At 39.1% G+C, this 23,115-nt stretch overlaps 1 protein-coding gene across 2 annotated transcripts; it reads left to right on the top strand.

Moving 5' to 3' along the window:
* The first annotated feature begins 2,019 nt into the window (after window positions 1–2,019).
* MED30 (mediator complex subunit 30) lies at window positions 2,020–17,505 on the top strand. Of its 2 annotated transcripts, none has more exons than XM_072328696.1 (5): window positions 2,020–2,157; window positions 2,642–2,847; window positions 3,830–3,988; window positions 7,269–7,379; window positions 16,402–17,505. In XM_072328696.1, the coding sequence occupies exons 2-5, from the start codon at window positions 2,674–2,676 to the stop codon at window positions 16,495–16,497; spliced, it is 540 nt and encodes a 179-aa protein (XP_072184797.1). In that variant the 5' UTR covers window positions 2,020–2,157; window positions 2,642–2,673; the 3' UTR covers window positions 16,498–17,505. The 2 variants fall into 2 exon arrangements, with proteins under 2 accessions (XP_072184797.1, XP_072184798.1); XM_072328697.1 differs by having other exon boundaries at window positions 2,057–2,412.
* The last annotated feature ends 5,610 nt before the right edge of the window (window positions 17,506–23,115 follow it).

Below are 23,115 nucleotides of genomic sequence, written 5' to 3'. Positions count from 1 at the left end.
TTGATAAAGCACAGCCACACAAACTTTGTAGTTGCTCATGGTTTGAGTTAGAATCTCTTAAGATACTTTAATATCATAAGTTATTATTACTTTGAAAACGATAATCTCTGGACTAGTTAGTCTTTAATAAGTTCAGATTAGAAATTCAGTTTAAACTTCACAAGACTAGAAGATCCTGTGTGGATGTATGCTCTCTGTTAGTTTCTTGTTAGCTTCTCTACAACCCTGTGTAGGAAGAGAGAAAACAGGGACTTGACACTGTGTAGTAGTTGGCAGCATCCTAAGACACTGGTTGAACTGATGCCACAGAAACTGAAACGGATGTGAAAGATGAGCTGTCTGATTTGGACACCTTCCAGATGAAAGTAGTTTGGTCCAAGACCAAACTGAAGACACACAAAGACAGCTTAACAGATTTTTTTAGAAAGCAAAATGTATATTCATCTTTTTCTCATCCAACAATAAAAAGCATTCCTTATCTGAAAGGAGATTCCTTATCCTAGTAGTGAAAAATCAGACTTAGATGGTTCCATAGGTTGGCAATGAAGAACATGAAGGCCCCCTAGCAACGTTCTGCAGCACTCTTTGCATGCAGACTTGGCTCTACATTTCAACTGCCTACTGTAAGTAGCAGTCATGTACTTTAGTATTTGACTGTACATGGAGCCTGTGTCTGGGAGCACTGAACAGTAGGTGGTCTGAATAGCTCATTACTTTCTGGAACTTAAGATGCCATCGGATTTGGAGCAGCAAGCTAAGCAGTGTGAACAGAGCTCTTGGGCACACAATCAAGAAAGGAAAACATTATCCTTTGTGCTCAGCTCTTGAACAGTTCTTGCATCATTTCCTTAATGTACAGTAAACTGAGATGCAAGCCTTCACATAAGCCCTTAGAAATTCTCTGGGGGCTGCTTTTCCCATGCGTTGTCTAGCCAGACACAGCGGGATATTCTTTTGCTGTCTGCAAATATCTCCCTCTCATTTTTATTTAATTATTTATTTATTTGTTTTCCAGGCAGTTTAAGAAGCTCCTTTTGTACTTTTATTTTTTAATGTTAAAATGTTTGTTAAACCACCTCATAATTATTTGCGTTGTGCCTTGGCTAAAAGAGCGTGCTACAAAAAGAACGCAGCCACACAACAAAAGCTTCAGTTTGAGCAATGGGGTGGTGTTTCCCTTCATTAATCTGAAGGAAAGAAAACACACTTTCTGCAGCAAAATGTCCCTGAAAGCAACCTTGTATGGTTCTGTCCCTGAATGTTCCTTGTCTGCTTTCTTCTTTCTTAAACAAGGGCGGTATATTATGAGTCATTTCTGGGTTTTATTGTATTTGGTTTTGCTTTGTTTTATTTTTTACAGCACTACAAATGCAATGCATTTTGTACAAAAGATCATTCACAACATCATCTTCACGATAGCACAACTACTTTAAATGCCCTCTTCTGCATTTCAGATACTGACTGTCAAAATGAGAGCTCTGGGTAAGACATCCATGGCAAAAAGAGAAAGTTTGACCCCATTTTTTGCTTGTGAAGAAATACACTTGCCATCATAACGACAATGAACACCATGTATTGCATTGACTACTGAATACCTACCAGCCCTCACAGACTCTGCCCTGTGTTTTTCCTTGCAAAGGAAGCACTGCTTGCGCTTACAAACAGCACCAACCCAACTAGTTGTTGCGATAGCACAAGGAAAAACAGCTCCAAAATAAAAGGTGGGAGATTTCGATTGGATATAAGGAGAAAGACTGTAATGATAAGAGCGGTGAGGCACTGGGACTGCTTGCCCACAGAGGTGGCAGATGCCCCATCCCTGGAGACACACAAGGTCAGGCTGGGCTCTGAGCACCCTGATGGAGCTGTAGGTGTTCATTGCAAGGGAGCTGCACTAGATGGCCTTTAAAGGTCCCTTCCAACGCCCAGCCCCCATTAGTTACAAGGCCTGTGCCATAAGTGTGCACACACAGAACCTCACACAACCTTCCAGCCCGCTACGAGCTGCACGCACGCCTTGACGCACAGCGTAGCCCCGCCCCGCTGCCGTGACGTCACTTCCGCCTCGCCTGGCCCGCGCTTCCGAGCGCTGCACGCTGCTTCCGCCTCTGTGTTTCCACAGCAACGCGGCGCGCTGGGCCCTCTCCGGTGCCGTGAGTGAGTAGTGGTCGCCACTCGGAGCTGAGGGCGGCCTTACTGCTGTCTCTGACCTCTGCCCGCCTGGGCAGCCGCCGGTGGGCCTGCTTGTCCGGGACGGGCCTGTAGCCGCCGAGCGATGCCAGGACCCTGACAGGAGCGCTCCCCGCAGTGCCTCGGCCCGCAGGCTGCGGTGTGGGTGGCCGGGCGGGAGAGCCGAGAGCTTCGTGTGTGAAGTCCCGCAGGCAGCCCTCCGTATCGCCCTGTCGCACAGAGGCAAGAGCCCGCATGCAGCTCCGGGGGGGGTGTGGGGCCCAGCGAAGCTCTGGTGATTTGAGGAGCCCTGTCCAAAGCCAGGGGATGCGACAGAGCACTCTGGTGTTTGTTGAGCGGTTTTGTCTCGGATAGGACAACCTGTTGGACAAAGGAACTGTGTAGCCGCGGTACAGAAGTTTGTTAGAATAGTCTCAAACAAATACTTAAACACTGTCTTATCATTTTGCAGGTTGGTTCAGTGGGACCCATTGGCATCCAGAGATGTCAACCCCACCTTTGGCCGGGGCGGGGATGCCTCCTGGTGCGTTCTCAGGAACACAGGCACAGGCAGCTAGGGAGGTCAATACAGCATCTCTCTGCCGTATCGGCCAGGAGACTGTGCAGGACATTGTGTTTCGAACCATGGAGATCTTCCAGTTACTGAGGAACATGCAGGTGAGAAAACTTCTGTTCTAATTTTAGCTTGGTGATCATTACTTCCCTTCTCGTATTTTCACTACTAAGTGGCTACATGTACATAGAGATAGCTTGGGACATTGAAATACAGAACTAGGCTCAACTGCCTTCAAAAAGGGGTTGGTTGGAGAGACATATACAGATCCAAATACATTTAGCTATCCATGTGTATTTAGTGAACCTGGAGGACATTCACAAATGCTGAATTGTCATTTCTACCACAGTAAATATATTCCGCATACACTTGATGTCTGTTTCTCTTTGATGAATAGTGAAGTGTATTTCTATGACGTTTATGTTTCTCTGTTTTTGTTAACCTCTAGGGAGTAGTTTTGAAGGAGTTCTCATTGATTAGTGATATCATTCTTCTGTAGTATTTTCCATTTGAAATATTCTGTTCTTTTCATTATTAAAGTGGGCAGAATCCTCTTGGTTACATACTGAACAGAACATACAAACTTCGGTCATGTTTCTCTGTTGCCAGCAGGAGTGCATGCTCTCAGCTTCAGAGACAAACATGCAAACAATCACTCCTGTTCCCTTTTTCCCTGTAATTTCATGTCTCCTAAAATTTCCTTCTGTAATTATCTTAGGTAGATACACAGAGTACTACTTTGAATTCACACTGACTGTCTGAAATATGACCTGGGTCAGGCATAAAGTGGTTCAGATTGCAACAGCAGCCATGCTTAAGCATAGATTAAGGCATTCACTGAAGTTTCAGAGACTGATAATGACCAAGAGGTAGAAGACATGAGGCTTTCTGGCAGCAGTGATTTGGCACATGAGATGGGCAAATAAAGATCAGATTTTTCCTAATAAAGAAAATAGGAATTTCAGACTGTGAGAATAGTGTGATGGTCTTATTCTAGAATGCACAAAAAATCTCTCATCTTAGTTTTTTTATTTCCTTTAAGAGAAAACAGTATTTATAATGCTTTTATGTTTTGATTCTCTGAAGTTGCCAAATGGTGTTACTTATCATACTGGAACTTATCAAGACAGACTGGGAAAACTACAGGAGCATCTCCGTCAGCTATCAATACTCTTCAGAAAGCTGAGATTAGTCTATGACAAATGTAATGAAAACTGTGCTGGACTTGATCCTATTCCCATAGAAGTGAGTATCTTTCTGTATCTACAAATTACAGATCAGATTTCGTTTGAAACGTTAGCTGTTTGCCTCAGGCTTCTTTGTGCACTCACCAGTTTGTTTCCTCTAGGGAAAAAAAGGCAGGGGATGTTTTTCTTTAAGAGTTTAGTGGAGTAAGTCCGTGGTGAAACAATTGCAGTAGTTGCAATTCTTTTTCCTTTTAGTATTTGGCTCTGTGAAGTTAACAGAATGCCTGCATCCTCATGTTTCATAGAATCATAGAATTACCCAGGTTGGAAAAGACCTTGAAGATCATCAAGTCCAACCGCAGCCTAACCAGTACCCTATCTCTAAAAAAAAAAACAAAAAAACCTCTGCTAAATCATATCCCTGAGTACCACATCCAAACGGCTCTTAAACACATCCAGGGATGGCGATTCAACCACCTCCCTGGGGAGCCTATCCCAGTACCTAAATACCCTTTCTGTAAAGAAATTCTTCCTAATATCCAACCTAAACTTGCCCTGGCGCAACTTGAGGCCATTTCCCCTCGTCCTGTCACTTGTCACTAGTGAGAAGAGACCTGCCCCACTCTCACTGTAAGAACCTTTCAGGTACTGGAAGAGAGCGATAAGGTCTCCCCTCAGCCTCCTTTTCCTCAGACTGAACAGCCCCAGCTTCCTTAGCCTCTTCTCATAGGGCTGATTCTCCAAGCCCTTTATGACAGGGTGAATGGAAGTGTCTCATCATTTCTCTTGATCCTCTTTCTTAAATTCCTATTTCAAATTCTCAGGGATATCATCAATCATGTTATCAATCAAGTTACATGATTGACATTCTAACCTTATCTTTAACGAATGCAGGCAATCTTCTTTTTTTACACAGTCAAATTACTTAATGGCTTTTTTCTGTTACTTAACTGACCTCTGGTTTCTAACTTATTAGTGGAATATATGTACGCTGCTCTTTCCTCCCTTTTAATTTTTTTTCTTTTTTTTGCTACCAATTATTAACCTTTGTAATGTTACTACACTGAATAAAACAGGCAGTTATTCTATGGGTCATGATCTAATTATGTAGCAATTCATAAAATCATAGAATCCTTAAAGTTGGAAGTGGCCTCTAAAGGCCATCTAGTCCAGTTCCCCTGCAATGAACAGGGATGTGCACAGGTAGATCAGGATGCCCAGGGCCATATCCAGCCTAACCTTGAATGTCACCAGTGATGAGCCATTAACCGCATCCCTGGGTGACATGTTCAGTACATTATCACCTGCACTGTAAAAGACTTTTTTTCTGTATATCTAACCTAAATCTACTGTCTTTGTGCTTTAAATCATTTCCCCTTCTGTTGCCACAGACCCTGCTAAAGAGTCTGTCCTCTTCTTTCCTGTAGCTCCCCTTTAGATACTGAAAGGCTGCCATATGATCACCTTGTAGCCTCCTCCGGGCTGAAGAGCCCCAGCTCTTTGTTGCTGTTTAAATATATATACATCCATACCTCCTCAGCCTTTCTTCTTCCCTGACATTTTGAACATCCCTGCTGCTAATGAGTGACAATGTTGTCATTGCACTTTATTCTGAGTAGTTAATAGTAAATGCTAAGTTAGATACCCACTTCAGTAGTTATTTTAAGATATAAGAAGATAATTTCCTTACTTTCTATGAGGTAGCGTTGAGATAGATTTCTGTGCACATTATCTGCAGTATTACAAATGATGTGCAGCATTTGTTAGTTTGCTGCTATTTAATGCAGAAATCACAAGGCAAATCCATTGAATGCCCAGGCTATAAAATTTAGGTTGATGTTTCACTTTTCTTAACTCACACTACCAAAACCTCTTTGTTGTTCTCTGTCTCCTTTTTCCTGTTTGCTTCTTATTTTCTGGTAAGAAATTGTGTCATTACATTCCATAAATTAAGTTGGTGTCTACTAAAGTTGTCTGTTATTGTCGGTATAAAAATGTTATATTTCTTCCATTAATGTGTACTGCTAATTTAATAGACATTCTTATGAACTTCCTTTTAGCTAACATAATAAGCTGTAAGGTTATTGTGAAGGAGATACGGTTACAAAATTCTCTCAATAGAGAGAACTGCTTTATTTGTGTTAGGTGTAGTTCTTTATTTGAATTCAGAGTTTTTCTTGCAGATGGAAGGTTTCTAAGGGAGACATTCTACTTCAGGGACATTATTTTTCCATAAGAGAAACTTTTGCTTTACAGGGCAAAGCTTAACACAACATTTTTTTGTCCATTTCAAAAAGCTCAGTGATTATGAACTCCAAAAGCATATATAGAAGAAATAAGGTTTTCAGTGCTAAGTTAGAGTTTTAGCAGAATGCTGAAGGTTGCTGCTGAATGCTTCATATTACACCCCAACCTAACAAGTTAATATGCGTTATATCAGCAACCTGTTCCCTGACTTTTGAACTGTCTTGATCATTTGCATCTCTTAATAATATTTCATTTGTAATATATCTCTAAGGTCCCTTCCAACTCGCACGATACTATGATACTATGATGATACTATGATATAGATGTGATCAAGGGTGTATTTTTGCTATCATCTTCATCTTTTCTCACTTAAGGACAGAAAATTCAACAGACTCTGTGTGTGTATGTTATGGTTAAGTTGTATGTATGTTATAATTAGGACAAGAGCATACATTAATATTCATTTAGAAATTCTTTACTGAAGACTTTGACTTCTCAAAAGCTTACAAGATAAAATGCAGTGCATTATGTGCTTGAGGAGATTACAGTGGAAAATCCCCATGGAGAAACTCCTATTAGATAACTTTGGGCCTGATCTTAATAACAGCTAAACAGAAGACCAATAAAATAGCAAGTCATAATTAGGGTATTAACCAAGTATTTAATCTCCCTGTGTAAAGTCTGTCATAAATTATGTCTAGTACATCACTGAGGTACTTGATAATACTGATAACTTTGTGTTCGTGTTATTTCATAGTTTGGAGTAGTAAACTTTAAAATCACAGTCTACAGAGTTCAAGAATACAAGGATTACCTGTGATTAACCTCTTAAAACGTTGATACTGAGCTCTGCCTGCAGTCTAGGAATGGCAGTATGTGGTATCGTGTCTTTCTGAAGCACAGAACTGACTGAGGCCCTTGTGAGGCTGTTGGTTTTGAGGTGATGAAATACACCCGTCTGCACATCTTTCTGTTCAGGAAGTTTGAACCTTTGAAGGAAATTGTTAGTACCTCCCCTTTCCAGGCTTTTCTTTTTGTTTTTTCTTCTATTTAAAAGCTGCATTTATTTATTTGTTTGTTTGTCTTCTCAGCAACTTATTCCGTATGTTGAAGAAGATGGCTCTAAGCATGATGATCGTGGTGCTGCTAGTCAGCTTCGTTTCGCTAGCGAAGAGAGAAGGGAAATCATGGAAGTAAATAAGGTAAGGAAGTTGAAATTAACATGTGTAAAATAGAAAATGTCACTTCGACATTACAAAACCTAGATTTCTAGACTGCTGTACTAAAGACCATATATGTGATGACTGCTGTCAAACTTCTTGCATGTAACTATTTTAGAATTACTTTTGTTAACCAGTTCTTTTTAGCTGTAGTACTGGCTGCTGTAGGTTTTAGGTTCTGGAACAGTTTTAACTTATGACTCGTTTTAAAACAGTGTGTATTCTTCTGAGTATTCACAGAATCATGGAATAGCTTTCCTTGGAAGGGACTTAAGAGGTCATCCACTTGCAGTCCTCCTGCCATGGGCAGGGCTGCCACCCGCTAGATTAGGCTGCCCAGGGCCCCATTCAATCTGGCCTGCATGGAAGGGGCATCCACAGCTTCTTTGGTCAATCTGTGTCAGTGCCTCACTTCTCTCTGAGTTAAGATTTTCTTTATAACATCTAACCTAGTCTTTTCCTTTTTAGCTTAAAGCCATTCCCCCTTGTTCTGTCACTATTAGACTGGGTAGAAAAGTCAGGCTCCTTCCTGTTTATATGCTCCTTTTGAGTACTGGAAGGCTGCAGTGAGGTCTCCTCAGAGCTTCTCTTCTCCAAGCTAAACAAGCCCATCTCCCTCAGTCTTTCTTCATAGTAGAGGTGCTTTAATCATCTTTGTGGACCTGTTCCTACAACTCTCCATCCTTCCTGTGCTGGGGGCCGCAGGCCTGAGTGCAAACTCCAGATGGGGCAAAGTAGAGGGGGACGATCAATATTTTATATTGGGGTCATGGTTAGCCCAGTAGATACAGGTAATACAGATGGAGATACTGTACCTTACTTGATTTCTAAGTTTGCATTAGGCTAGTGCATTAATAAATGGATGTAAAACATCAGATATGTAAGTATTATTGCAATTATGATGTGTGTTGGGAGAGGATTTTCTGGGCTACTTTCAGCATTTATTGAATCTTGGCATGTTCAGAAAAAAATATACCATATGATAAAGATGCTGTTAGGTTTTCAGTTTGAGTGGTAGTACACAATTGAGTACAACTAATATAGACAGATATAAATCTAAAAATAAATGTGCTGTAGTGAATGATAATATAGCACTGAGATTAGATATAAGTAGTTTTAACAGATCATAACATTAAACATTGTTCCTACCATCTGTAAAGTACAGAGATAGGATTAACTAAGTATTTGTGTGGTAGTAATATCTGTAAGTGCTTGGTAAAAAGCAGGCATAATCTACAAAAAGAATTGAACTAGGGAAGTGAGTGTCTCAAATTCTTATTTTTGGAGGCAATTATCACTGGATTTACAGCTTTTGGTTTTTTTTTTTCCCCAGTATTTGCATTTGTTTTCAACGATTAAAGATGCATCAAATTCTTCATAACCCATTTATTTAGAAAAAATCATGCATATCATACAGGCAAAAATGGGCACTATGTGAATTTGGAGAAAAGCAGTTGTCTGCATTCCTGTTGTATTCTTTTTGTTCAGTGCTGATGTAGCGGGGTAGTGTGCATTATGTTGTATGTAATGTTGCACTGGGAATTTATGCACATTTATTTGCAATCTTTAAGTGCTAATAAGCTTAACTGTCCATATTTGATATGTTTTTGATAGTTTTATGACATGTTTTGCCCTTGTTGTTGTACTTGTATGCTAATGTGTTTTTAAACCTCCCTGGCGTGATCTTGTGAAGTGAATTTCATAAATGTTTATGATGAGTTTTAAATCTTAAGGTTAATGATGTTACAGGAGCATTAGTAGTAAATCAGTAATTAAAAATGTATTCAAGCCATCACATAAATGTGGACTGAAGTCCAGTATTTGCATGTTAAGTACCTAAACATAATTTTCAGCTTTTCAGCAGTAAATTTTAGGAAGATAGTTGAACATTCTCTAGTATTTTTGTGAACAAATGCTAATGTGCTGCAAGGGAAATGGAAGCCTCTTGGTTTTCCAACTGCACTTTAAATTTTCTTTAATTTTCTTTTTGCAGTCTCAAAGTTCAAATTGTAACATACTGCACTTTGGGAAATGCTTAATTTTTTATGACTAGAAATAAAGCCAACCATATTTTCACACAAAAAATAAAATTAAAAAAAAATAAATGAGTAGAGTCGTATTAATCTAATTTCTGATGCTGGTTGCTGAACTTAAATGGCCTTCTCTGTTTCTTTACCGGCACTCCTGTTAGCTTTTCAGTCCTCCGTAATTGTAACATTCATCTCCAATTCAATTTTGCTTAATTTCTTCCAGCAAAATTTCAGTTATATAAAGCGTTGATGAAAGTGCTGGGACATGAAAACCAACTGACAGATGAAGAAGCTTTTTACATTCTTCATTCTCTGTCTTTTCTCCCTTCAGCTGGTTGTCCTGATCTCATCTCTCTCCATTTGCTTCGGTAAACAGTATCTTTTTGGACTTTCACGTTTCTGGTTCTGAAAAGGCATTACTGCATAACCCAGTGCTTTGGCACTATTCAGACATCTGAATTGTTGGACCTTCCATGGGTTGGTTAAGTCCTTACTTGACTTCCCAGGCAGACTGATCTTTCTAGAACACTGTCTCCTAGCAAGAAGCACAAACAAAAGTAGTAGATGATATAAAGGTTTGTTTCGTGTTTGCATAAAGACTTACCTACTTTCCTGAACCACTAACATGAAACTGTATGATTTTGATTTGCTTCAGCAGTTGTCTGAGGGGCAGCCTCACTTGAGGAAGTGGGAACTATCACATACTTTTACTTAACATTCACTCTTAGGGTAGAAGAACTTATTGATGTAGCAGAGTTCCAAAACAAAGTGATATATCAGTTTAACACAGTGACATCTTATTTATTTAATCTGCTATATTAGACTTAACTTTTAGGTCAGATTATTTAATGCCCTGATATTGGCTAAGAAGTACTTGCCCATTAGTTAAAAGTATTGATTGGTTTATGAGGTAATGAATTTCTGTCCTAGCAATTCAATAATATCTAGCAACTGTAAGTTTAAATGAAAACTATTAGATTCAAATTGAAAGGGGCGTTAGCTATACAAGAAGTTACTAAACAGTGCTTATAGCTGTGCACCGCTATTACAAGAAAAACAACACAAAAGCATATAGTTGGTACCCACTAACTTCTGCACTTCCCACAACTGTTGGACATTCCTTTATAGTAGAATTGTACAGTGCCTTTGGAAGGAGTGATAAAGGTCAGCCAGTTCCAACCCCCTGCCAAGGGCAGGGCTGCCACTTGCTAGGTCCAGGCTGCCCAGGGCCCCGTCCAGGCTGGCCCTGAATGCCTCCATGGCATTCATGATACATTCACAGCTTCCTTGAGCAGCCTGTGCCAGTGCCTGATCATTCTCCGAGTAAAGAATTTCTTCCTGACATCTAATCTATTTTTTTCCCTTTTTAGTTTAAAGCCACTCCCTCTTGTTCTATCACTAAAAATCAGGCTCCCCCTGTCTTACAGGATCTTTTAGGGTACTGGAGGGCTGCAGTGGGGTCTCCTCAGAGCCTTCTCTTCTCCAATCTAAACAAGCCCAGCTCCCTCAAGCTTTTTTCATAGTACAGGTGCTCCAGCCCTTTGATCATCTTTGTGATCTGGCTAGATGGGGCTTTGAGCAATGTGGTCTACTGAGAGGTGTCCCTGCTTATAGCAGGGGAGCTGGAACTAGATGATCCAGTCCCTTCCATCCCACTCTATGATTCCTGTGCTGGGAGCCCCAAGCCTGAACACAGAACTCCAGATATCAGTATTGTCTTTCCAGAGTAGGAAATTCATGAGGAATTTCCATACTTTCCTGTAAAAAATAGTTTGCTGTTCCAATATCGATATAGTATTTGCATGGTTTTGCTAATAGAAGTCCTGTAAGTTTTTACTGAAGATAAGTGCTGTTTGCAACAGCAAATGCTAATTTAGCTGCTATTACAATTTTTTTTCTATTGCCTTCATATATCTAGATAGATAGATAGATAGTTCTGTATATAATATTAAACCTACAAGTTTCTTACGTTTGCAATACAACATCGTCTATAATATTTTTGAGATATCAGGCTCAAATTTTGTAGCGTATTTGATAGACGGACAGCAGAAATTACCAAATCACAGACTGAGAATATTGTAATCTGTGTTGCTTCATTATGGACGATCTTCTTTTACTGCTTGTTTTTAGGAATGGAGCAAATGCAGCTTTGGGGTTTATTTTAAATACTGCAGGTCTGGTTTAAAATGAAGCACTTAGGAAAACCATTGTGTAATTAATGGTCTGAGTGCATTTGGCTAAAAATGAAAAGGTGTGAAATACTACTGGGACATTTCAGGTGACGCTTTTGAAAATGATCATGTTTGATATTCTTAATTAATCTTTGCTAGCTGGTTAACAGTGATGCTGCTAAGAGTGGGAAAGACAACCTGCAGCCTTTTGAGTTAAGTTGCTGTGAATTTAGCTCAGGGCTTTTTGATAATGAAACCCTTGTGCACTGGAACCAGTGTTGTTTTGTGGAGTAGTCCTTTAATATGACAGCAGTTTGCAACTACCCTGTCTCTTCAAGGAAGATTTTGCCTGAAAACTACTGTTGCTTATGCTACAAACTTTATTTCTTTTAAAACTATCCATCACTGTATTGGCACGTATGTATTATTTTGTACTGATGGAATCTTTTTACCCAGGTATGCGTGCGTACCAAGTAACACTTTAATGAGAGATGAAGAATTGTTTCTTTGGACACTGTCTCAGCACATCTTTGTCTGCACTGAGCATGTTTTCCTCTGTTTTGGGTACCCAAAGTGGCTGACTGCAAGGATGGAGAATTTAGGCTCACTGTTTAGTTTAGTCCCTACCTCAAAGCACGGCCAACTATTATAGATCCAGTTACTCAGGTAGCTCTGTGAATTTTTCTTTACTGCCCCTCTTCCTTTTGCTGTGTGCATTCAAGAAGAGTCTAGCTTTGTCTCTTCTAAAATCTTCATTAGGTAGTTAATTACTGTGAATGAAATATTGAACTGTTTTATTAAAACTCTTATTTCTCTTTGAGCAACAGAGCAATGGATACATGACTGCTGTCTGACTCAGAACGTGTAGCATGTTAAACATGGAGTGGAACACAGGCTGTCACTGGTGTCCCTGCTGTTGTCAGGAGCATGAGCAATATTCCTACTCAATCTAAAGCCAGGAGAGAGGCTGAAAACTCAGTTTTTCATTTTCAGCAAGGGTAGAACAGATGTCTGAGAACAAGATCAGAAAAAGTTGCAGAAAACGAATGATGAATACATTATATTTAATTGCTCTGAAGTTGGTGTGTTAACAATGAATTCTCTTTTAAACCATTAGAAAAATATATAAGTAGCCATATGTGTGTACTTATTATGATAGGAAGTGTTTTTAGTATGAATTGAATAGCCATAATTTAAGAGATTTGGAGCAAAATACTGATGCATTTTTTCTCTTACAGCTTCTTTCTGCCCTTTACACATAATGTTGCAAGTCTTTTGACTACAAAACTGCTTTCCCACCTCCTCGCCTTAGAGGTTTCATTTTAGAGGGCTCTTATAAAAAAGGTCTCTGACAAAACTGGTATAAACTATGGCTGGCATAGTATTTTTTTATCGTTAAGCTTAAGAGATGCCTTTAAAGCACAAGCACATAACGCTTGACGTCTTTACAGGTATCAACTGCAGTCTTACTCTTCCACATCATTATCTTAGGCTGAATAAAGGAATTTTAACAAATAAATTAACTGCAGAATAATGACTCATAGTGATGTTTAGGTTTTAAAATGTGAAAGATAACTCAACTTAATATGAAGAGAGAGGTGGGATCAGCACACAAAGGAAAGTTTTGATACATCTCTCATAGAAGTTTGTAGATTGGTCTAGACACATTTGATTTCAAATGAAATGAATGTGAACCAAAAATGAGCTTAAGTCAGAAATGGATTTCAGTCAAAGCTGAAATTACTGCATCTCACTGAATCCAAATCTGTACAAAACACATCAGGTTCTTTATTGTACATTCCTTGAAAGATGGGTGCTGTCTGGGTGGATGTAATGGTTCTCCCTCTTTTTTTCACCTACTGCTTTTTGTGCTTACATGCGTGTTTTCAAAACTGCTCTACCTGACCTAAGCCTACTGAGGTCCATATTGCAGCTTGAATGGTGTAATCCGTGTCAACTGCCTCATGTTGGCACTAGTATTTGCAGCATCAGTCAAAGTGGAGAGGTAATCATGCTGAAAATAAGTATTGCTTAAGAAAGCCCCTCTGGATTGTTTTTATGGTCAGATCACTTTTCTGATAGAGGGTGAACAACAGAAACGTGCCTGATAGGTGTAAGGTGAATGTCCCTAAGTTAAGTTCATTACAAACTACCTCATGTACGAGAATTTTCCTATGTTGCCTTAAAACAGATAAAGGCAGAAACTGTAGCATTTATGTAGGATGAAGTGCCTTTTCTTGTTTTATACAACCATTAATCCTGAGAAACAGTCCAGAGTTCAACTAAGTCATTTCAGGAGAAGGAGGAAGGAGTGGGAGACAACTTGCAAGCAATCTGTTCGAATGAAAATTTGTCAGCAGTGCAGAAGATTCTTTCAGAACTCGTGTGTTTCCCAAGAAGGCCATTTTGCCTCTCTTTCCATGGTGAAGTGGAGGTGTCCTTACTGGGTAAGGCTAAAGGTGCCAGCCTCAGACATGCTAATTCTATGCCATGATCTTTGCTACCAGTCTGTGACAGACAGTGGCCCACACTGCGTAGACTGCTAACAAAGATCTCTACATGCTTTTTGGCTAGAATTCTGTGCTCTCTGAAGTGGAGGTTTCCCCCTTGCCATTTTTCCTTTTCTCAGCCTTGCAAACCAGAGACAGTGCTTCACCTTGGATGTTTTTTTCTGTCTCTGCAAAAAGTAGAATAGAAGGGCTAAGAAAATAAAACACCGTTGAAAAGGACTTAAAATTTATCTTCAGATAGATATACTAAAAATTATATTACTCTTCTCTTTACCGACACTTTGAAATCAAATTAAATCCAGTTTGAGGGTTCACTTGTCTACTGTAAAGATCAAGAAATTTTCTGTTACATGATAGTTGCACAAGAAATGAAAATTACTGTCTTATAGAATGAATATTTTGGCTGTAACTTATGTAAGGTTTGTAGGGGCATATCTACATAAAGACGTGTAACAGTACAGTTAGAAAGGGATGGAAGGAAAACAGTCTGCAGCATCAGAGGTTAATGGTTCTTTGTCTAATACGTAATCATCACTGACTCTTCAGCCTTCATTTCTCTTGGTGAAGGCTTTGGAAAATAATGATCTGACATGCCCTCAGTATCAGTGAGTGACAGTTTACATTAAGGTAGTTGTTTTGATATTACATTTCTTGGTTTCTCTGAGATTAAATATTGAGGGTGGCAAATGGAAATACATTTTTAAATGCCACAGGTATGAAAAGTGCTTGTTTATCTCATCTCTTGTACTCTGTAAAGGATCAAGTTCTTATGTCATTATGTTTTGTAGGGAAACAAAATTATGTCATTTAAATATTGCCATAGCTGCATTCTTCTCTCAGTTCTCTCTCTTTTGGAATGGAATCCTTGCTCTATATAGTGCAGTTTTCAGTTAGAAAATGGAAAACGATTAGAGAAATGCACATTGTAACTGTTAAAATGATCTTTAGTCAATTAAGTGCTTGCTCAGAACTTCCAAATTAGTGCACATGAACAGTCCTATGTCTGTTTTGCCTTATTCTCAGCAGAAAGGAGTTGGAGTGTGGGCTCTGCTTCCAGGGAACATGTCCACCAAAGCGTGTTCAGAAATATTTCCCTTCCTCCAAGTACAGTTTTCTCCTAAACTTAATTGCTGTATTTCTTAGGACTGTTTTTACAGGTCTGAAATGAATAGGGTTCTTTGTTTGTTTCTTTGTTTCTGGACTTCTTTCTGAGACTGGCCAGCTGGGCACATAAAAACATCGGTTTGTTGTTCACCTGAAGAGACAGGACTCTTGATTTTCAGTATGCTGCTGCTTTTGTTGCTGTTACAGTTACTTCAGTTACTGAACTGAGTTATTCTTTTAAGGTATTGCTCTTTGTGTAGTACAGAAGAAACAAAGTGATGTCAAACCTGAAACATTTTGAATGGCAGCAAGTCTTTCCCGTGCTTTGGCTTTACTTAGAAATCTGGACTGCCCTCATGAATTCAATCTCTGCTATAAGGAGGTTGACTTTTTACCAAATTTGAATGAAACAAAAGGCATGGGTTTGTTGTTTACAATACACAGTAACTTCTTGGCAGCTTTGATTTGAGCAGGAAAATGAATAAATTGGATCATGTATGTGTATTACTGTGAAACATGAAGGGTTAGGAATATTCTGCCTTGGCTTAATGCACTGATCTTCTGTAGATAGAATTTTTAAGTTCTGGTCACTCAAATAAAAGTGAATTTTCTGCTCTTCCTTCAGATGTTTCTGCAGTTCACAAAAGCAAGTACAGTTTGAAAGAGTTCAGCATAGTTGGGAAGACAGCATCACTTAGCTCATCAGAATTGACCGACGTAGGCAGAAGGTGTAGAAAAGCTTGATTGACTTTGTGTTTTTTCAGACTTTGACTTTTAATACCTCACTTCTCTGAGCACTCAACTTATACAGTGCATATTAGCATAAATTTAGCTTAGCCGTTCCCTGAGCCCTTCTGGTCTCGAATTTCAGTTCCTTCTCTTTGCATCAAGTGCTGTCTTTTGGTCATTGGAGCCGATGGCCACAAGCTTGCTCTTGTTGGAGGGATCAGGTGTTTTGATAAAAGACTGCTGTGAAAAGCAACAGCACTCCTCTCTAATAAAGGTCTTTAACTTCTGAGTCTTTCTTGTATTTTAAGAGTGTGCTTTAAAGAAGATGTATTATCTAATATTGCTCACAGACAGCTGACAAAAGGATACATACAGCATTTCATAACAGTAACTTTTCTTGAAATTCTGAGTGTACTGTATCAACTGATGACAAAAATCTTCTCATAAAATCTTCCCACAGAAACTGAAGCTGAAGAATCAGCAACTGAAGCAGATCATGGATCAGTTACGGAATCTCATTTGGGACATAAATGCCATGTTGGCAATGAGGAACTGAACAAGGAAAATTGAACTTCATAATCAGAAAATATGCAAATATGTTTGAATTCACTTCATTTTAAGAATAAATATTGTTTCCTACAACTATCTGGAAGCAGTACCTGAAATATCTTCAAGTTTAAAATGGGTTTTTTTGTGTGTGTGTGTGATAACTTAAATGGTGTTGGCTTTGTTTTCATAAAAGAGTCATCCTGCAGAGTGTACCTGAACAATTTGCTTAGGTTGATTGTAATACATTTTGTAACTTAAAGTAATAATTTGGGTTGCTATGCAAGTTGGATCTGTGTAATATAACCATTTCTGGATTTTTTTCATAATACGTTAAAATACATTTAAGTATATAATCTACTTGCATTCAGTCTGTAGTACAAACCACATGTACAGAATGGGAAAGTTGCGGTACAGAAAAGTAGCTTCAGTAAACTACAGAACTGCAATAAATTATCAGATCTTGTGATGCAATATGTTTTCCTATTGTAGGAGCATGAATTACAAGGTACTGCACCTCGTAAGTTCATCTTATCCTATCATTGTTATGTTGGTAGCATTAGATAAATCAGAGCAAAATCAAAACCTACATTAAAATTACTCATCTTCTCATGGATATTATTAAGTCATTTGAAATGAAGAGTGTCTGCAATATATCCTCGACCTTAGCTCCGTCTGTAACCGTATGTTTCCATCTCTTGAACACTGCTCCAACTGTTGTCATTCCAGTGTTCTTGTAGCATTCTTTGTGGTTGCAGTACTTTGATTTTATGCAATTTTCATTAATCCTCCTCGTGTGAATCCTGGTCCCAAAAAACTTTGGAGTGCGTGAGCCGTTTATTATTATCTGCAGTTATTCTGTCAACTTCACATCTTTTGTTGTTCTACTCTGGTACTCTTATTGTCCATTGATGCTGTAAGTGCACTGTGTATCTCTTTATGGAACGAATATCTAAAGTAATACTGTTTCAATCCAAACCCTTATGGCAATTGATTTTTAATACAAGCTGAAAACTGACCATTCTCATGACTTGCTTCATGCACGTAACTTTAAATTCTCATTCCATGCCCGATTAGATTCCTTAATAGTTACGTTTAGAAGGTTTGCCCAGACCCTTCTAAAGAGCCTACTTAAATGATATTCTTCTATGAGATATGTGGGTTTGGTACTGAATTCTTACCAACTAGAGAAGCATGGCTTTAAAAATTCTAGACTTGTCTGTTCTGTCAGTCCTTTATTTGGGTTTCTAATAATTTCAACCAACTTGCTTGCTCCTCGAGGTAAAAATCACTGACATGCAATGAGTCTTATCGGCTATTAACACTATGTCTGATTACCTGGTTAATTATATACAACTTTATCCTACCATTAAGTACAATTAGGTACAAACTATTATTTCTTCGCTTGAAGGCTTTAGATCTAATAGATGAAGGGGTGTCCAGTCTTGCCTATGTCATTGCAGATGAACACACTTTAAGAATGTTTTGTTTAGTTGCCTGGTGTTAAAAGTGCTGGTTGCCCGTGACAAATGCCAAGTGTAAGTGGATCTCAAAACACCTAACAGGTAAGGTCTGTCATGTTTCACCCATATTACAAATGGAAGAGTGAATAGCTTGCACAGTGGCAAAGCTGGCAGCAGAACTGTTCATTGCCCACTTAGCTTAACCACTACAGCACTTTCTTTTTTGTCAGAAATGATGGCTGATTCTGCCAACTATGAGAGATTCTGTTCATGCTGTTTTCAAAGAAAGCCTTTAAAAAGGGAGTAAGGACTTCTGCTAGAGATTTTCTTGTTGTTCTTTAAGATGCAGCTGTGTTTCTGTATATGTTAAGTGTAGTGGCACTTCTTAGTGTATGTATAAGCATACACTCAGCCAAAGAAACATTTCACATGGATTCTCAAATGGAACCAACAGCTTAATGGTGAGGTAAATTTCTTGGTATTTAGTTCTAGCTTTGGAATAACTGTAGAAAATGGAGATCAGTCCATACGTTTCTCCACTGCCTATATAATGTGTCTGTATTCTCTTTAAGCATTTTTAGTTTTTATTGGCTTTTTTATTGCGTATCAGTAGTGCAAAAGCAATCAAAAATGTGGAGAAGAGTACAAGTGTGGCAAATAGTTGTCAGGCCAGTACAATATTCAGCTTGCACTGTGCTGCTGCTGGCAGTAGCCAAGGTTTATGCTACAATTTTTCATCTGGGAGAGATGAGAAAACACTTTAAACCACTACCAGAATAGATAGCACAGTAGCTAAATTGCAAAGCGTAGAAATTGACAGAGTTGTAAATTATCACAGGGAATACTGTCAAAACAGGAACTTTGCAAAGTGTAAGACCAAAAACATACACTTTGACTTACACAGATGAAAGCAAAGGTAGTATACATAATTCATTTGCTACCACATCCATAAATAAATATAGGATCTGGTCAGAAAGATGACAGGTTTAAGGAAAAGTGGCAGTTCTTTAACAGTGGAACACTTAAATTATTGGTCACAAGCATGTGCTGAAAATTAATGTTTTAGTTAATGAAATGAATCCAAATGTAGAGTTTACAAATATCAGCAAACTGTATCTATATAGATCCTTTAAAATTATATTTGTGCGTCATTGACTGTTAGGCTATTTCTACGTTCCAGATTAGACAGAGACCGGATAAGCATGCAGACAGTCCTGGGAGCAGAACCAAAATGCAGGATGGCTCTGTTGTTGGATTATAAAAATGCTTAAGGATTGTGGTGGGGTTTTTTAGGGCTCCAGTTTTGCCAGGAATGGAAGAGGAGCAGTGGAGATAGACAGGATGTTGAATACTTTGGTGCGTGTTCATGGGAGCACACCAAGTTGACACTCTCAACAGGGAACCATTAGTTCTGCATCTTTGTATGCAATATAACAGATACTGAACGCTCTGGTCGGTAAGTGAATTGAACCTGGCATGACATGCTAGCAGTATGCAAGGGTCCAAGATCTATTTACATACAAAAGACTGAGTGCAGAGCAGGTTTATGTCATGTTCAGGACAAATGCAATGAGCTTAACTCCTTTTGACTTCTCTAGTGGCGGCTAGGCCACATCCAGAGTGCTTTAATAAACCATGACTGTTTTTGTTGTCCTACAGAAAAACCTGTCCTTATCGTAGTGTTTCTTACTTAATGAGAAACTGGAGACTGTACCCAAGTGCTATTGAAATTCATCTCTATAAATAATGGATTTAGGTGGAGACCGTCAGTCTGATTTCATAAGAACCAAGATTTCATCAGTGTGCTAGTTGGCTGCAAGAGCCAAAAAAGGCTGCAGCCAAAGGATGACTGAGAACTGGGGTGGAAAACAAAGTTTCAGATGTAGATTTGAGGATTAGAAGTTAAGGAAAAAATGTCAAAAAAGGAAAAAAAAAGAGGAGGATGCAATGATAATAAAGGACACCGAGTCAGCTGAGGTTTACAGGGGATGGATTAGTTTAATTACTTTGTGCTAACAAAGGAAATGGGGAATTATAAAGTAATTTACAGATACCTCAGTGCAGAGAAATATTTGAGGAAGAAAGTGAGTAGTCCCTTCTCTTATTTAACAGCGGTGAAGTAATATGGTGGAGCGTGTGGGTTTTCAAAGAAAAGCATTCGCTGAGTTGGAAGGTTATTCTATTTTTATACGTAAAAATAGCAAACTGGCTGATCTACGCTGATTGATGTTAATGAAAGTGACAAAGTTATATACCAATGCCAGTTTTTATTTAAGAAAATATAATGGTAACTGGATATCATCTAAGAGTTAAACACAGTATAGTCAAACTTCTATATTACATCTAGTTTTTATGTAAATTTTAAGGATTTTTCTTACATTATATTAGGGATTTATTCTGGTATCTGTAATAATTCTATATAGCAAATAACACTACTAGGAGCTGTGAGGAGTGTTTGCATTGATGTGAGTGTGGTCAGAAGCAGAATATGTGTTTTACAGCACTTCTCCCTGGACTAGATCCAGTAACAATCATAGACATATTTGAGGCAAATAAACAGAGGCACATTTCTGTGTGTGTGCTTAACACTGGGACCATCTCAGGTCACTGTATGCCTTCACGTTCAACTTGGAAGTTTCCTAATTGCTTAGAATTCTGCTTCTGCAAATGCCCCTAGCAGCTGGTATCAGATAATCACTGTTGAGGTTATATAAACTGTGCTCTTTTGCCCAAATCTTATAAGAAGCCCGATGTACTTGACCCTCTTCAGCTCCTCATACTCCCACTTTCCCTTTTCAAATGACTGCCCCTACTACAATTCTGTAATGTTCTGAAACAGAACTGAAAATGAATGGCTGAGAGTATGACGTCTGTAATAAAATCAGAATCATTTAAGTTAGAAAGGACCTTCAAGATCATCAAGTCCAGTCAACAACCTAACACAGCAAGTCCCGCAATAAACCATGTCCCTAACTGCTACCTCCACATGTCTCTTAAATACCTCCAGGGATGGCAACTCCACCGCCTCCCTGGCCAGCCTGTTCCAATGGTTGACCTCCCTCTCCATTAATAAATTCCTCCTGATATCTAGTTGAAACCTCTCCTGGCTCTGCTCATTTCCTTGAGTAAAGAGGCCAACAGTTACCTCAACTTAGCCTCCTTTCAGGTAATTGTAAGAAGGTGATGTGGTCTCATTTAGCCTCCTCCAGACTAAATAAGCCCAGTTCTCTCAGCTGCTTCTCACTTGGCTTGATCCCTTCACCAGTATCACTGTTTCTCTCTGCGCAGGTTTCAGTAACTCAGCATCTTTCTGGTACTAAGGGGCTCAAAACTGAATACAGTGCTCAAGGTGTGGCATCATCCAACATATAAGGGGACAGTTGCTTCCCTTGGCCCCTTGCTATTTCTGATGCTGGCCAGGATGCCTTTGACCTTCTTGGCCATCTGGCCACACTGTTGCTTATGTTCAATTGGCTGTCAACCAGTACCTTCATGTCCTTTTCTATCAGGCAACTTTCCAGTCACATCCCTGAGCTTACACCACTGCCTGGAGATATTATCAAGCCCATGAAGCACTTGGCATTTAGTCTTATTGAATACATACAATTAAATGCAACCCATCGATCCAGCCTATGCAGATCCTTCTGCAGAGCTTGCCCACCCTCAAGGAGATCAACACTCTTGCCCAACTTGGCATCATCTACAAACTTGCTGAAAGTGCACTCGACTCCCTCATCAATATCATTGATAAAGATATTAAACAAAATGCTTTCTCATGAAATCTTGAAAAATAAATTCAGATTTGCTGAAACAGAAAGAAAGATATGTGAGTTTAAAGTCGTCTAAATAGCAATGAATAGTAATGTAGCTGTTTTTATCATCATGTAGAGGTTTTAGTGGTATTTACAGTGATGGAGAGAGGAAAGAAGATCATGAAACAGCCCGTTACTGAAATATGATGTTGAAGTGAGAAGACTTTCAAATAATGAGAAAATACAAAGAAATAGAACAGCAATAATGAAAAGTTAGGTGAGCATAAATCAGCCCTAAAATAGTGTCAGGGAAAGAGGATTTGGGAAAACACATTTTAAACTTGCATTACAGATAATTGGGATGCAGTCAGGGGGAGAAAGCCACTGAAATTCCAGGGTGCATGACCAAATGCTGCATGGTAGGGAGTATAAATGAGAGGGCTCTTGCTCTGAGTCCAGCAAATCTGCATGAAATACTGCATTAGTTTTGGGGTCAGCATGTTGCTAACACAGTGAAAGAGAAGAATACCAATGTGCTACTGTACAAGAAAAAAATCAATACAGTAACTTCTGAAAGCCAAAACAAGGCTCAAATATGGAAATTCTTGGGTGAATGTGTAGGGGAGATAATTACTTAATGTGATTTGGAGTTGCTGTAGCACAGAATAGTGAAAGAAGATAAGCATTTGCTTTATTTATTTCATGAAACACTAACAGGGGGGATGGGGATGGAGAAACTCTTGATGCTAAGATTTAAAATCTTAATTTCCCCAGGAGTTTAGAAGATGTTTCTTGGGTTACATGGAAATTTTAAAATTAAACAGCACAAAGACTAGCAAAACACCTTGGGAAAATGCAAAAAGCTCCTGCACTGGGCAAAGCAAGAGGTAGACTAAACTGACCTTAGTTTTCTGCCTTTAGGTTCTGCAGCTGTAAAGTATCTGCGTATCAGATGTCCATTAGTCACATGATGAGCTCCTGATATCATCTGCACTGGGTGCTATCTGTAAGCATTAAACAGGTTTTCACGGCTTCTTTGTGATGATTTGTTGCTGAAATTCTTCTTCAGGTTAAGTTGTTTTCATGGAATTTCTATTACAGAGGAATCAGAGCAGAAAAGGAAATGAAGCAGTAGCTGCCCGCCTCCCTGCGCCACATCCCCAACCTCCCACCCTTAGCTTTGGTTCATTTCCTAGTGAAGAACTGCTCTGTGATCTCGCTCCAAAGCTGAAGAAGTAACTGATTCTTGATTACTGTCTGTTGACCCAGCAGAACTTGTGAGGTCATTTACTGAAGTGACACGTGAGGCTGTTTATCCATCCTTCCCAACTGAGATCAAAAACAACTGCAGCACTTACATGCCATGCAATGTGAGCTCTTGTCATGGTCCACACTGGGAGAGCGTGCTTGTTC

This window comes from Excalfactoria chinensis, chromosome 2, assembly GCF_039878825.1.
Source record: "Excalfactoria chinensis isolate bCotChi1 chromosome 2, bCotChi1.hap2, whole genome shotgun sequence".
Taxonomy (NCBI): domain Eukaryota; kingdom Metazoa; phylum Chordata; class Aves; order Galliformes; family Phasianidae; genus Excalfactoria; species Excalfactoria chinensis.
This window is presented reverse-complemented; position numbering and strand designations above follow the sequence as displayed.

What these genes read in the sequence shown, in the direction of transcription:
- MED30 (XM_072328696.1), top strand. Translation starts at nt 2,674, where the DNA reads ATGTCAACCCCACCTTTGGCCGGGGCGGGGATGCCTCCTGGTGCGTTC. An exon ending in AGTTACTGAGGAACATGCAG is followed by an intron (nt 2,848 to 3,829) that starts GTGAGAAAACTT and finishes GATTCTCTGAAG; the next exon opens with TTGCCAAATGGTGTTACTTA. An exon ending in TTGATCCTATTCCCATAGAA is followed by an intron (nt 3,989 to 7,268) that starts GTGAGTATCTTT and finishes TTGTCTTCTCAG; the next exon opens with CAACTTATTCCGTATGTTGA.